The 12702-nt window shown below is 45.8% G+C and overlaps 1 protein-coding gene across 1 annotated transcript in view; it reads right to left on the reverse strand.

Annotated features, from left to right (window-relative positions):
• The window catches only part of LOC117870309 (girdin-like), a 94235-nt gene that overhangs the window by 59963 nt on the left and 21570 nt on the right, over positions 1-12702 (reverse strand). The window contains exons 5-6 of the mRNA XM_034757412.1: positions 11826-11867; positions 9727-9819 (exon numbers count right to left, since the gene is read on the reverse strand). Coding sequence (XP_034613303.1) covers positions 9727-9819; positions 11826-11867 — 135 coding nt within the window. The remainder of the gene's footprint in view (positions 1-9726; positions 9820-11825; positions 11868-12702) is intronic.

A 12702-nucleotide genomic window follows, 5' to 3' on the forward strand; every position in this document is an offset into this window, starting at 1 on the left:
ATGGAGTGTGTGTTATACATTACTCAGACCCCACTGACCTGTAGTAACTGTGTGTAGAGGTAAAAAGAGAGCCTACTGTTCTGTGACTGATACCATAATAACCTATTGATTGATTGATAGGTCAATAAGAATTGCTTGCTGTCACAGATGGCTCAATTGCAGATGTCTTTAGATTACTGATTAGGTAAATTGAGATATCTGGGACAGAATTCACAGTTAGATCAATTTTGGAAAATGAAGTTTTTGTCCTGAACAGTGCTAAAGGAGTTGGCGGGTGAGATTGCAGAGCCATTAGCCATTATTTTTGAAAACTCATGGCGATCGGGGGAGGTCCCAGATGACTGGAAAAAGGCTAATGTAGTGCCCATCTTTAAAAAAGGGAAGAAGGAGGATCCGGGGAACTACAGGCCAGTCAGCCTCACCTCAGTCCCTGGAAAAATCATGGAGCAGGTCCTCAAGGAATCAATTATGAAACATTTAGAGGAGAGGAAAGTGATCAGGAACAGTCAGCATGGATTCACGAAGGGGAAGTCGTGCCTGACTAACCTAATTGCCTTCTATGATGAGATAACTGGCTCTGTGGATGAGGGGAAAGCAGTGGATGTGTTATTTCTTGACTTTAGCAAAGCTTTTGATACGGTCTCCCACAGTATTCTTGCCACCAAGTTAAAGAAGTATGGGCTGGATGAATGGACTGTAAGGTGGATAGAAAGCTGGCTAGATCGTCGGGCTCAACGGGTAGTGATCAATGGCTCCATGTCTAGTTGGCAGCCGGTTTCAAGTGGAGTGCCCCAAGGGTCGGTCCTGGGGCCGGTTTTGTTTAATATCTTTATTAATGATCTGGAGGATGGTGTGGACTGCACTCTCAGCAAGTTTGCAGATGACACTAAACTAGGAGGCGTGGTAGATACACTAGAGGGTAGGGATCGGATACAGAGGGACCTAGACAAATTAGAGGATTGGGCAGAAAAAAACCTGATGAGGTTCAACAAGGACAAGTGCAGAGTCCTGCACTTAGGACGGAAGAATCCCATGCACTGCTACAGACTAGGGACCGAATGGCTAGGTAGCAGTTCTGCTGAAAAGGACCTAGGGGTCACAGTGGACGAGAAGCTGGATATGAGTCAACAGTGTGCTCTTGTTGCCAAGAAGGCTAACGGCATTTTGGGCTGTATAAGTAGGGGCATTGCCAGCAGATCGAGGAACGTGATCGTTCCCCTTTATTCGACATTGGTGAGGCCTCATCTGGAATACTGTGTCCAGTTTTGGGCCCCACACTACAAGAAGGATGTGGAAAAATTGGAAAGAGTCCAACGGAGGGCAACAAAAATGATTAGGGGTCTGGAGCACATGACTTATGAGGAGAGGCTGAGGGAACTGGGATTGTTTAGTCTCCAGAAGAGAAGAATGAGGGGGGATTTGATAGCAGCCTTCAACTACCTGAAGGGGGGTTCCAAAGAGGATGGACCTCGGCTGTTCTCAGTGGTGGCAGATGACAGAACAAGGAGCAATGGTCTCAAGTTGCAGTGGGGGAGGTCCAGGTTGGATATCAGGAAAAACTATTTCACTAGGAGGGTGGTGAAACACTGGAATGCGTTACCTAGGGAGGTGGTGGAGTCTCCTTCCTTGGAGGTTTTTAAGGCCCGGCTTGACAAAGCCTTGGCTGGGATGATTTAGCTGGGAATTGGTCCTGCTTTGAGCAGGGGGTTGGACTAGATGACCTCTTGAGGTCCCTTCCAACTCTGATATTCTATGATTCTATGATTCTATGATTCTATGACAGCCTGGAATCCGGGACAGATTTCCACATCCAGCAGGGTGAGATGATCGGGGGGAGGGGAGGGACTGTGGGGGAGGCAGAGGGAACAGGGTCAGGGGGGCTGAGGGCAGTGGGTTGGGTGAGATGATCAGGGGGAGGGGAGGGACTGTGGGGGTGGCAGAGGGAACAGGGTCAGGGTGGGGGCTGAGGGCAGTGAGGCTGAGGGGAGCCACCCAAAAGGGACCTGCCAGGGGGCCAGGTGAGCCCAGCAGTGCTTACCTGGAGCGGCTCCCAGGAAGCATCCAGCAGGCAGGTCCCTCCCAGTCCCTCTGGCCCCTTCCTAGGGTCGGGTTGAGGGGAGGGAGGCGGGGGGGGGGGGGCTCTCTGCCCGGCGACCGCTGCCTGCTGCCGGAGTCTATAAGCCCCGCCCCGCTGCAGCACACAGGGGAGCGAGACCTCCTCGCTGCCTCTCTGTGTGCCCCGGGCAGGGGCAGGGCTGTGCTCTGCAGTCTCCTGCCGGCCTGGCGGCGGGCCCTGGGGGCTGGCGCCGCCGCGCCGGGAGCTCAGCTGCGCGCTACCCCAGGGCCCAGGGAGGAAAGGTGAGTGGCGCTGGCGGCGCTGGCTTGCCGCGGTCCCCGTCATATAGGGTGACCAGACGTCCTGACCAATGTAAGGTCAGGATGCGGGACAAGTCCCCTAAAATCGGGACTGTCCCGATAATATCGGGACGTCTGGTCACCCTACCCCAGAGGCCCAGGAGCCCTGTGGACAGGAAGTAACCCTGGGGAACTGGACTTTGGTCCAGCTGTGGAACTGGGATAAAGGCAGCGTGTTTCTAATGGATCTCCGCTGAGCTAGTCACTAATACATTCGCTGCTATTAAGGCCCTGGGTTGGGACCTGGTTGAGCAGGAAGGTCCAGGGCTCCCCTACCCCAAACCCATCCATCCCTGGGTGGCAGCCCACTTCCCTCTCGGCCAGTAGGCCACACAGCCCTGCAGAGGGGGGCAGACATAATGACTCCGGCTGCTAGGCCCCTAAGAGGAGGGCCGCTTTATTGAGTCTGGATGCAAGGCTCTGCAGCCCTGAAGAGGAGGACTGCCTTATTGACTCTGGCCATTAGGCCATACTTCCCTGGGGCTAAGGGTGATCATTAGGACACAGACGTAGGGCTATAACACCCCTCACTCCTCCCCCAAATAGTGAACAGTCCCATGACAGTGCCTTACTCCCTGAGCCCTCAGAAGGGAAAGGGTGGAGGTATTTAAATTGACCATGTCACGCCTTGACCTCAATAGGATATAGGTGGGATGCCCTAGATTGTGTGGGTAACAACTTTCTTCTGCTTAAGGTCTTGTCTGCACACAAATTTACACTGGTTCAGTGAAACCCATTCTGTTAAATCAGTGCAACCCTACCAAGTGGTAGCGATATTATTTCTGTTGAAGAACAGCTTCTGTGGTTTAATTTAAACCTGTTCCTAACTAATGTAAAATAAACTGAAATAAGCCTGAAACATGAGTTTCCATACAGACTTTTGTACCAATTAAACAAGCTTGTCTACATGAGAAAGTGGTGCCTGTTTAATTTAAGGCATTATTTTAATCTGATATAGTTAAACCAATAACAGACTCTTATTTTGTTATGAGTGATTTACTTTGAGTTAGATTAAACCTATTCTGAATCCAACTAACCAGAAATAAACCTGGTTAAAATAAAACGTGGCCTTTTGCACTGATTAAACTAAATGGATTTAAAAATCACATCTAATGTTAAAACAGTGCAAGTTTCCACATAGCCCTAACTCCATTTTCTCATAATTCATCTCAGCCTTCTTCCTTTCAAAACAGTTTTCTTTTCTTCCATACATGCTTCTCATACAACCTGTCCCCACCACCTCTTCTCTACCTTCAATTCCCTTCTATAATCCTCTTTACAGTCTCCTCCTTATAGAATTATAGGAATGTTGGGCTGGAAGGGACCTTGGGAAGTCATCAAGTCCAGCCCCCTGCACTGAGGCAGGACCAAGTAAACATTGACCATCCCCAACATGGGGTTTTTCCAGCTTGTTCAGAAAACCCGCTGATGATGGGGATTCAACAACCTCCCTTGGAAGCCTAGTCCAGAGCTTAGCTACCCTTATCATTAGAAAGTTTTTCCTACTACCTAACCTGAATCTCCCTTGCTGCAGATTAAGCCCATTACTTCCTCTCCTTCCTTTAATGAACATTGTCACCATCCTCTTTATAACAGCTCTCATATTTGAAGACTGTTATGTGCTCCCCCCTAAGTCTTCTTTTCTCAAGGTTAAATATGCCTAACTTTTTTAACCTCTCTTCATAGGTCAAGTTTTCTAAATCTTTGATCATTTTTGTTGCTCTGCTCTGGACTCTCTCCAACTTCTCCACATCTTTCCTAAAGTGTGGCATCAGCTGAAGTCTCACCACTGCCAAACAGAATGGCACAGTGACATCCCATATCTTACACACATCACTCCTCTGAATACACTGCAGCATGATATTAGCAGTTTTTGCAGCAGTATCACACTGATGATTCATATTCAATTTGTCATCCACTATAACCACCAGATTCTTTTCAGTAATAATACTGTCTAGCCAGTTATTTCCCATTTTGTAGTTGTATATTTGATTTTTACTTTCTAAGTCTATTTCTTTCCACTTGACTTTATTGAATGTACATCCTTCTTTGCTCAGCATCTTGATCGCTTTCCCAAAAGTTAAACTGACAATTACTGGCAAGATGTCTCCTCCTCCCTCTTATTTTAATCTCCAGCCCCACCTCCCACCCACTCCAATGAAACAAAATAAAGGCCATGTTGTGCCTCATCCTTATGTGGTCAGAGGGTGCAACAAGCCATCTCCCTCTCGCACCGCTCATGTAAGGACAAGACACAACTTCCAGCTCTGGGCCATCTCCCTTCCTACCTCACCAGCCTGTGAGTAGAACTGGTGCAATGGGGGAGTATACTGAACCCAGTGGTCTGGTCTTGCATTCCTCCAGCAGCCCAAGCACTGCACTGAGAAACTTAGTGTAGGAAACAGAGCTATTCCACTGTTTTATCATCACTCAAATTTTTAAATTAAGAGCATTAAAGTACGGCATTTTAGAAATGAGGTTTCAGAGTAACAGCCGTGTTAGTCTGTATCCGCAAAAAGAAGAACAGGAGTACTTGTGGCACCTTAGAGACTAACAAATTTATTAGAGCATAAGCTTTCGTGGACTACAGCCCACTTCTTCGGATGCATATATGAATCCGAAGAAGTGGGCTGTAGTCCACGAAAGCTTATGCTCTAATAAATTTGTTAGTCTCTAAGGTGCCACAAGTACTCCTGTTCTTCTTTTTTTAGAAATGAGGGTTATTTACTTATAACTGGAGATGTTTGAAATGAGCATCTGCATATTCAGACTCATAGTACCAAGGTTCCTGAGGTATGAGCCATCAGGATGTTCTGGGGAGCAGTGTGCATGGGGGCTACTCGCCCATCTTTTCTTCACATCCTGGAAGGTTCTGAGGGTATCAAAGGGGAAGTAGCCCAAACACCTTTCATTTCCTTCCCCTAATAAGAGAATTCCTAACCTGAGACTGCAAAGAAATGGGGAAGTTGGAGGGGAGTGTGAATATGCAGAGGCTCATCTTGGAGAACAACAGTTATGGGTAATAACCTGTATTTATTCTTCAAGTGGCCAACTGAGGGTCAAGTTTAGAGAGACACCTACTCAGACACTCCAGAAGAATGGCCATAACACCCAATCATTTAACTGGACACTTGCTGGCCTAGGGTGCAGTTTTGGGACTCCACTCAGAGGTATGTATAGAGAGGCAGATCAATATATGACAATGATTGTCTTTCAAGACTGTCTCATTATGCTTTCTGCTTGTAGTTTTGAGGCAACCATGGCATATAGAGGAGAGTGCCTCAGGAACAGTTCTGGAAATCATACAGAGCTCTGTCCCTGGACCCCAGAGCTGAGTACAACATCCCTGAGGGTGTTAGTACAGCCAGACAGCATTTTACCTTGTGCCTCCTATGCCTATTACTCACCCTGGCAAGCCTCATTTGTATTGTGGGTCAGAAGTAAACCTCACACACCAGTAAGTGTAGGCAACGGATGTCTCAACCCTTAGGTGTGAGTGCAAGAGCTCCAGCTTAGTTAGTTAGTAATTTTTCAAAGACTTGATACAGGCTGTCACAGGGCACCTCTGTCACTACCCGGTGCACCTCGCTGCCTGGGCAGCTCAGATCGTTTCAGGGTCACAAACACACACCAGACTGTTTATCTAACACCAAGGGGTGTATTTATTTTCCTCTTACAACACAACACAGGCTTACAACAAAGATAGGCTTCCTTGCAGCCCTCACTCCCCATCCCAGGCTCATTCTCTGAGCTTCCTTCCAAACTCCTCCTGAGCTTCCCCCTGGCTTCCTGCTTCCTCCCTTTATATTCTCCCCAATTACCTTGTTAACTCAGGGATTGTCAGCCAAGAGCTCACAATCCTTGTGATAGCACCCTGTCACACAGGCCTTTCATTCACTTCCAAGGTGAGTGAATGGATCCTTAAATGGATACTGGACTTACAGATGATCAGACTGAAACTGACTGGATCTGCGGGGTGTGCGAGGTATCCCTCCCACTTCCGAGGGTACAGAAAAAGCCCATGCTGGATGGGCATTGTGACGGGTTGGATCACAGAAACCCCCTTGGCAGCTGCCACCCAATGTGCCAAGACTACTTTTATTCCTGTTTTCCCTGCCAGCTCAGGACTCCAGCACCCTGTCTTGCTGAGCCAGACTCTCCCGTCTGCTCCAACACAGACCCAGGGTCTGAATCACTTGTCCCACGGCTGCAAGTTTACCCGAAAACAGCTCACAAAAGTGTGCTTGTCTTTAGCACTCAGATGCCCAATTCCCAATGGGGTCTAAAACCAGATAAATCCGTTTTACCCTGCATAAAGCTTATGCGGGGCAAACTCATAAATTGTTCGCCCTCTATAACACTGATAGAGAGATATGCACAGCTTTTGCTCCCCCAGGTATTAATACATACTCTGAGTAAATTACTAAGTAAAAAGTGATTTTATTAAATACAGAAAGTAGGAATTAAGTGGTTCCAAGTAGTAACAGACAGAGCAAAGTAAGTCACCAAGCAAAATAAAATAAAATGCACAAATCTATGTCTAATCAACCTAAATACAGATAAGATCCTCACAGGTTCCAGAATGCTCCCTTTTACAGCCTAATCTCCTTTTATCCTGGGTCCAGCAATCACTCACACCCCCTGTAGTTACTGTCCTTTGTTCCAGTTTCCTTCAAGTATCCTGGGGGGATGGAGAGGCTCCTTCTTTAGCCAGCTGAAGACAAAATGGAGGGGTCTGGAAAAACTGGACGTGCACAAGTCCATGGGGCCGGATGCGCTGCATCCGAGGGTGCTAAAGGAGTTGGCGGGTGAGATTGCAGAGCCATTAGCCATTATTTTTGAAAACTCATGGCGATCGGGGGAGGTCCCAGATGACTGGAAAAAGGCTAATGTAGTGCCCATCTTTAAAAAAGGGAAGAAGGAGGATCCGGGGAACTACAGGCCAGTCAGCCTCACCTCAGCCCCTGGAAAAATCATGGAGCAGGTCCTCAAGGAATCAATTATGAAACATTTAGAGGAGAGGAAAGTGATCAGGAACAGTCAGCATGGATTCACGAAGGGGAAGTCGTGCCTCACTAACCTAATTGCCTTCTATGATGAGATAACTGGCTCTGTGGATGAGGGGAAAGCAGTGGATGTGTTATTCCTTGACTTTAGCAAAGCTTTTGATACGGTCTCCCACAGTATTCTTGCCGCCAAGTTAAAGAAGTATGGGCTGGATGAATGGACTGTAAGGTGGATAGAAAGCTGGCTAGATCGTCGGGCTCAACGGGTAGTGATCAATGGCTCCATGTCTAGTTGGCAGCCGGTTTCAAGCGGAGTGCCCCAAGGGTCGGTCCTGGGGCCGGTTTTGTTTAATATCTTTATTAATGATCTGGAGGATGGTGTGGACTGCACTCTCAGCAAGTTTGCAGATGACACTAAACTAGGAGGCGTGGTAGATACACTAGAGGGTAGGGATCAGATACAGAGGGACCTAGACAAATTAGAGGATTGGGCCAAAAGAAACCTGATGAGGTTCAACAAGGACAAGTGCAGAGTCCTGCACTTAGGACGGAAGAATCCCATGCACTGCTACAGACTAGGGACCGAATGGCTAGGTAGCAGTTCTGCAGAAAAGGACCTAGGGGTCACAGTGGATGAGAAGCTGGATATGAGTCAACAGTGTGCTCTTGTTGCCAAGAAGGCTAACGGCATTTTGGGCTGTATAAGTAGGGGCATTGCCAGCAGATTGAGGAACATGATCATTCCCCTTTATTCGACATTGGTGAGGCCTCATCTGGAATACTGTGTCCAGTTTTGGGCCCCACACTACAAGAAGGATGTAGAAAAATTGGAAAGAGTCCAGCGGAGGGCAACAAAAATGATTAGGGGTCTGGAGCACATGACTTATGAGGAGAGGCTGAGGGAACTGGGATTGTTTAGTCTCCAGAAGAGAAGAATGAGGGGGGATTTGATAGCAGCCTTCAACTACCTGAAGGGGGGTTCCAAAGAGGATGGAGCTCGGCTGTTCTCGGTGGTGGCAGACAACAGAACAAGGAGCAATGGTCTCAAGTTGCAGTGGGGGAGGTCCAGGTTGGATATCAGGAAAAACTATTTCACTAGGAGGGTGGTGAAACACTGGAATGCGTTACCTAGGGAGGTGGTGGAGTCTCCTTCCTTGGAGGTTTTTAAGGCCTGGCTTGACAAAGCCCTGTCTGGGATGATTTAGCTGGGAATTGGTCCTGCTTTGAGCAGGGGGTTGGACTAGATGACCTCTTGAGGTCCCTTCCAACTCTGATATTCTATGATTCTATGGTCTCCCACGGGTTTAAATAGACTCTCTCTTGTGGGTGGAGACCCCCCTCTTCCCTCCTATGCAAAGTCCAGCTCCAAGATAGAGTTCTGGAGTCACCTGGGCAAGTCACATGTCCCTGCATGACTCAGTCTTTACAGGCCGAAGCCATTGTCCACATGGTATCTTGTATGTCTCCAGGAAGACTTCTTAAGTGGATTGGAGCATTCCAAGATGCATTGTTCCCCAAGTGCTTCCTGATCAGGTACTTAACCTTGCGAATTCCTTCCTAAAGAATCTGACCAAATGCCTCCCAAAGCTTACTTAGAAACCAAGCAAGTATACAGCCCATATTCTTAACTTCAAGTAGAAAATGATATATATTACAAATAGGATGAATAGATATAGTAGACCATAACCTTTACGGAGATATGTTACATGGCACAGGCAGCACAAAACGTATTCCAGTTATGTCATACATACATTTATAAGAACCCCCCCCCCATAAAGCCTTATGGGGTACACTGTCACAGGCATCTCCTTTTCTCTTCCTTTCCTATAGGAAATCAAACCAAGTGACCATTGATCTACATTTGCCTCCCAAGGGCTGAAAGAAATAAAGCCGATGAGAGAAGTATTGTGGGTTCTGTGTGCGATTGAATCAAGCTCATTGCACTTTCCATGGTAGAAAGGAACTGAAGGCTGGTTGGGGCTGCTTCCTTTTTACACCCTCCAAGCACTCTGGGAGGGGAGGGGAGAGAAGGGTGAGCAAACCCAAGAGATGCTGCCCTCCAGAACATTATGGTATCTCCTGGCACAGGTGCCTTGATCCTACAAGTGAAAATATGCACAGGCCAATTGAAGAAGAAGGATGGTTACAACAATGTCTTTGGCGTTTAATATGCCAAATCCATTTGTCATTATTGCAATATGAGAACTCAGCAACTGTAACAATTTTAAGACAAAATTTCCACTCATATCCCAAATCCATTCAAAATATACTATAACTCAATAGTTTTTAAAATACAAATTCTTACCACGACATTCCCGTCTGCATTGGTTAAACAGGATGATGGCAGATGTGATGAAAGTAAGGCCAGCTACTATAAAATTTAGTATCTGCATCCAGTCTGTGGTAGAAGAAGTATCATCCAAGCATTATTACAAATTCCAGTTACTGTACTATATTGTTGGAAATATATTCCTGTTTCAGATATAAAAAAATTGCTCAGACAGTTCACATTAGAGTTATTTCTGTGATTTTGTTTGATGCAAAATAGAAAAATGACATGGAGAAACTTTTCTTCTTTTCTGGAGAAAAGGCAAATAATTCATAGTGAAAACCAAGGCTTAGTCCCTGATTCACACCCTACCGGAAGCTTTAACATCACCTTATGGAGCAGCACAAAAATTTTTTAAAAGAAACTATTCCATCTGGCTTAGGCTATTTCTACACGACAGCCCTTACAGCAGCAAAGTTTTTATCAGTGAAACTTATGTCCATCCAAAGATACTATTAGGCTACTAGGAAAATATCAGCTGTCATTCTGAAGCCCCTGGTCCTGCGAGCATGTTTAACTTTATTACTATGAGTATTCCTATTGAAAACAGCTGAAGTTAAGCACCTGCAGAAGTGTTTGTAGGATCTGCTTAACTTCACTTGATTTCAATGGGACTACGCATGGTAATAAAGTTAAAAGTGCTCACAGGACCAGGAGCTTTAGAATAAGAATAACAGCTGATACTTTCAAAGTGGCATAACTATATCATTGAACCATCTTAAAAAGTGTCCTTTAAAATATGCTAGCTAATGAATTAAATAACGGGTGTTAAAAAACACAGTTATAAAAAATCTACAGAAATCCCTTTCCCTCTCAACTCAGTGTGTGCTTTATTATTTTTTGTGATGTAGCTATTTCACTAGTTCGCCACGCACAACTGAGTCTTCCAGCCTAGACAGGAAAGAGTTTTAATATAAAAAATAAGCACAAGAAAGAAAAAGAAAAAAACAAGCCATTTCAAATGTACTTTCTCCATAATGGAAAAGGTAAAAAGAGAACAAGCCCTACTTTGTCCCCTGGCAGCTCACCTTAGAAAAATGAATTCCTGTTAATGATTCAAAAACGACAACATATATCACATGTGACAAGGTCAGATTGGGAACAGCTGGAGAGACAGTTCTCAGCAGCTTAGGGACAGGAAAAATAAAATAAAATAAAAACCCTTATCTCTATACTTAAGGACACCCCCTACTTCCAGCAGGGACCACCTGTCACCCGTGACGGCATCCCTCTCCACATCATCACACTCTGTGGGCTGAGGCATGGACGCTGTGGTGCTGCATGGCAGAAAATACATACTCCCTATCAAAGAGAAGGGGTCTTTGCTGAGCACACCCACTCCTGCCACTGCTTCTCTTAGGGGAGCTGCTGGTACATGCCATCTCCACCCCAATCCAGTGCCTACCACTGCTCCTCCTCCAGCCGGAGATGGACTCTCTCCCGAATTTAAACATTGTGCTCAGGGTGTTACTATATTATGTAGTAGCTGCATGTTGCATATAATCCATCATCAGAACCTGTGCAGACCTCCAAATGGAAAAGGTGCCAGGTAAGGAAACAACTGCACCTGCCACTTCCATGAGTCAGAATAATGCAATGCAGTAACATCTCCTTTGCCTCCTCCTTCTTCTCTCCTCCCCCTTTTCATCATCCTCCAAATACCAGTCCATCTTGTCCCTGTCCCTTCCAGAGAAGCTATCTCCCCTCTCCTCTCCTCAGTACTCCACCTCTCTCCCAATCTAAACTCTCCCAGGATCAGAATTTTAAAATCCCTTATTCTATGTTTCTGCTTTCATGAAAAAAAGTCATAATTGCAGATTTTGAAATGGAAAATTCAATTCTAGCTGTGAGGAAAGGGAATGAAAAATGAGAAACTAGACCAGTATGAAAAATAAAAACTTTCAGTTTTGCCAAATATTTCAGTATGCAGTGCAATATCGTTTTGCAGTGTGACTACACTGTATTAATTTAAATGGATTCTAATAGGAAATGTAATATATCGTCATCCAGACCCTCCAAATATTGATATATTTGCACAACCCATGGTATTTTTCACAGATTTAATTCTCACTTACCAGGAGTACTGGAATTTGCATTTGTAGGATTTGGAACAGGATCTAGAAAACAAAGGATAGGAAGGTCGGCAAAATGTAGATGAAGTGCATAGTTTATCACTACCGTATTATAACTGATGATGATGATGGATTCTCCCGTTGCTTTGACGGGTGAGTATTATTGCAACTGATGATTTCTATCCCAGTGGATTACAATTTTATACAGAAAATACAGGTTTACAAGAGAAATTTCACATCAATATCTAACATTTACAGGGATAGACACCACAGATGCACAGAATTTACAACGTATTTAGAGGACGGTTCTCTCCTTTTCGGGGCTGCTGCCATGCAGTAGTAGCTCACTGTTGTAACACTAGCCTGGACTGTGTGTGGCCTAAGTCAGGCCCAAAAAGCAGAAGTGGGGTCCAGGCCTACCTCTGCTTTGGCTACAGCTCTGCCTTAGAAATGCCTGTTCCACACATAGGTCTTTACTCCATTGGGGACTTTGCTTACATTTCGTGCTGTGTGCCCCTCAGAAAACAGAAATGGAGGAAGGCCCATGTCCAATGAGGTGGAGGACAGATATGGCCAGTAACACAGTGTGGGCTTGGAGAAAGACCCCAACAGCAGCCCAAAGGGGAGAGTGCTGTGGAAAGTAATGTTGTTTGTTTTTTGAAAACTCCCTTAAATGAAGTGCTCTCAGTCTCCCCCAATGAAACCAGAGAGAAAACATGGGTAGGGAAACACAGGGCTGAAGAAATCCCTCCTCCTGAGCACTTCCCCAAACAGCCATCTTAACGTATAATTTTATTATTATTTTTAAGAGAAAAGTTTCAGGGGGATGGAGGAGGGGCAGCCTTAACTCCCTTCTGCCAGCAGAAGAAGGCCTGCTCAT

This window comes from Trachemys scripta, unplaced genomic scaffold (assembly GCF_013100865.1).
Source record: "Trachemys scripta elegans isolate TJP31775 unplaced genomic scaffold, CAS_Tse_1.0 scaffold_26, whole genome shotgun sequence".
Classification (NCBI taxonomy): domain Eukaryota; kingdom Metazoa; phylum Chordata; order Testudines; family Emydidae; genus Trachemys; species Trachemys scripta.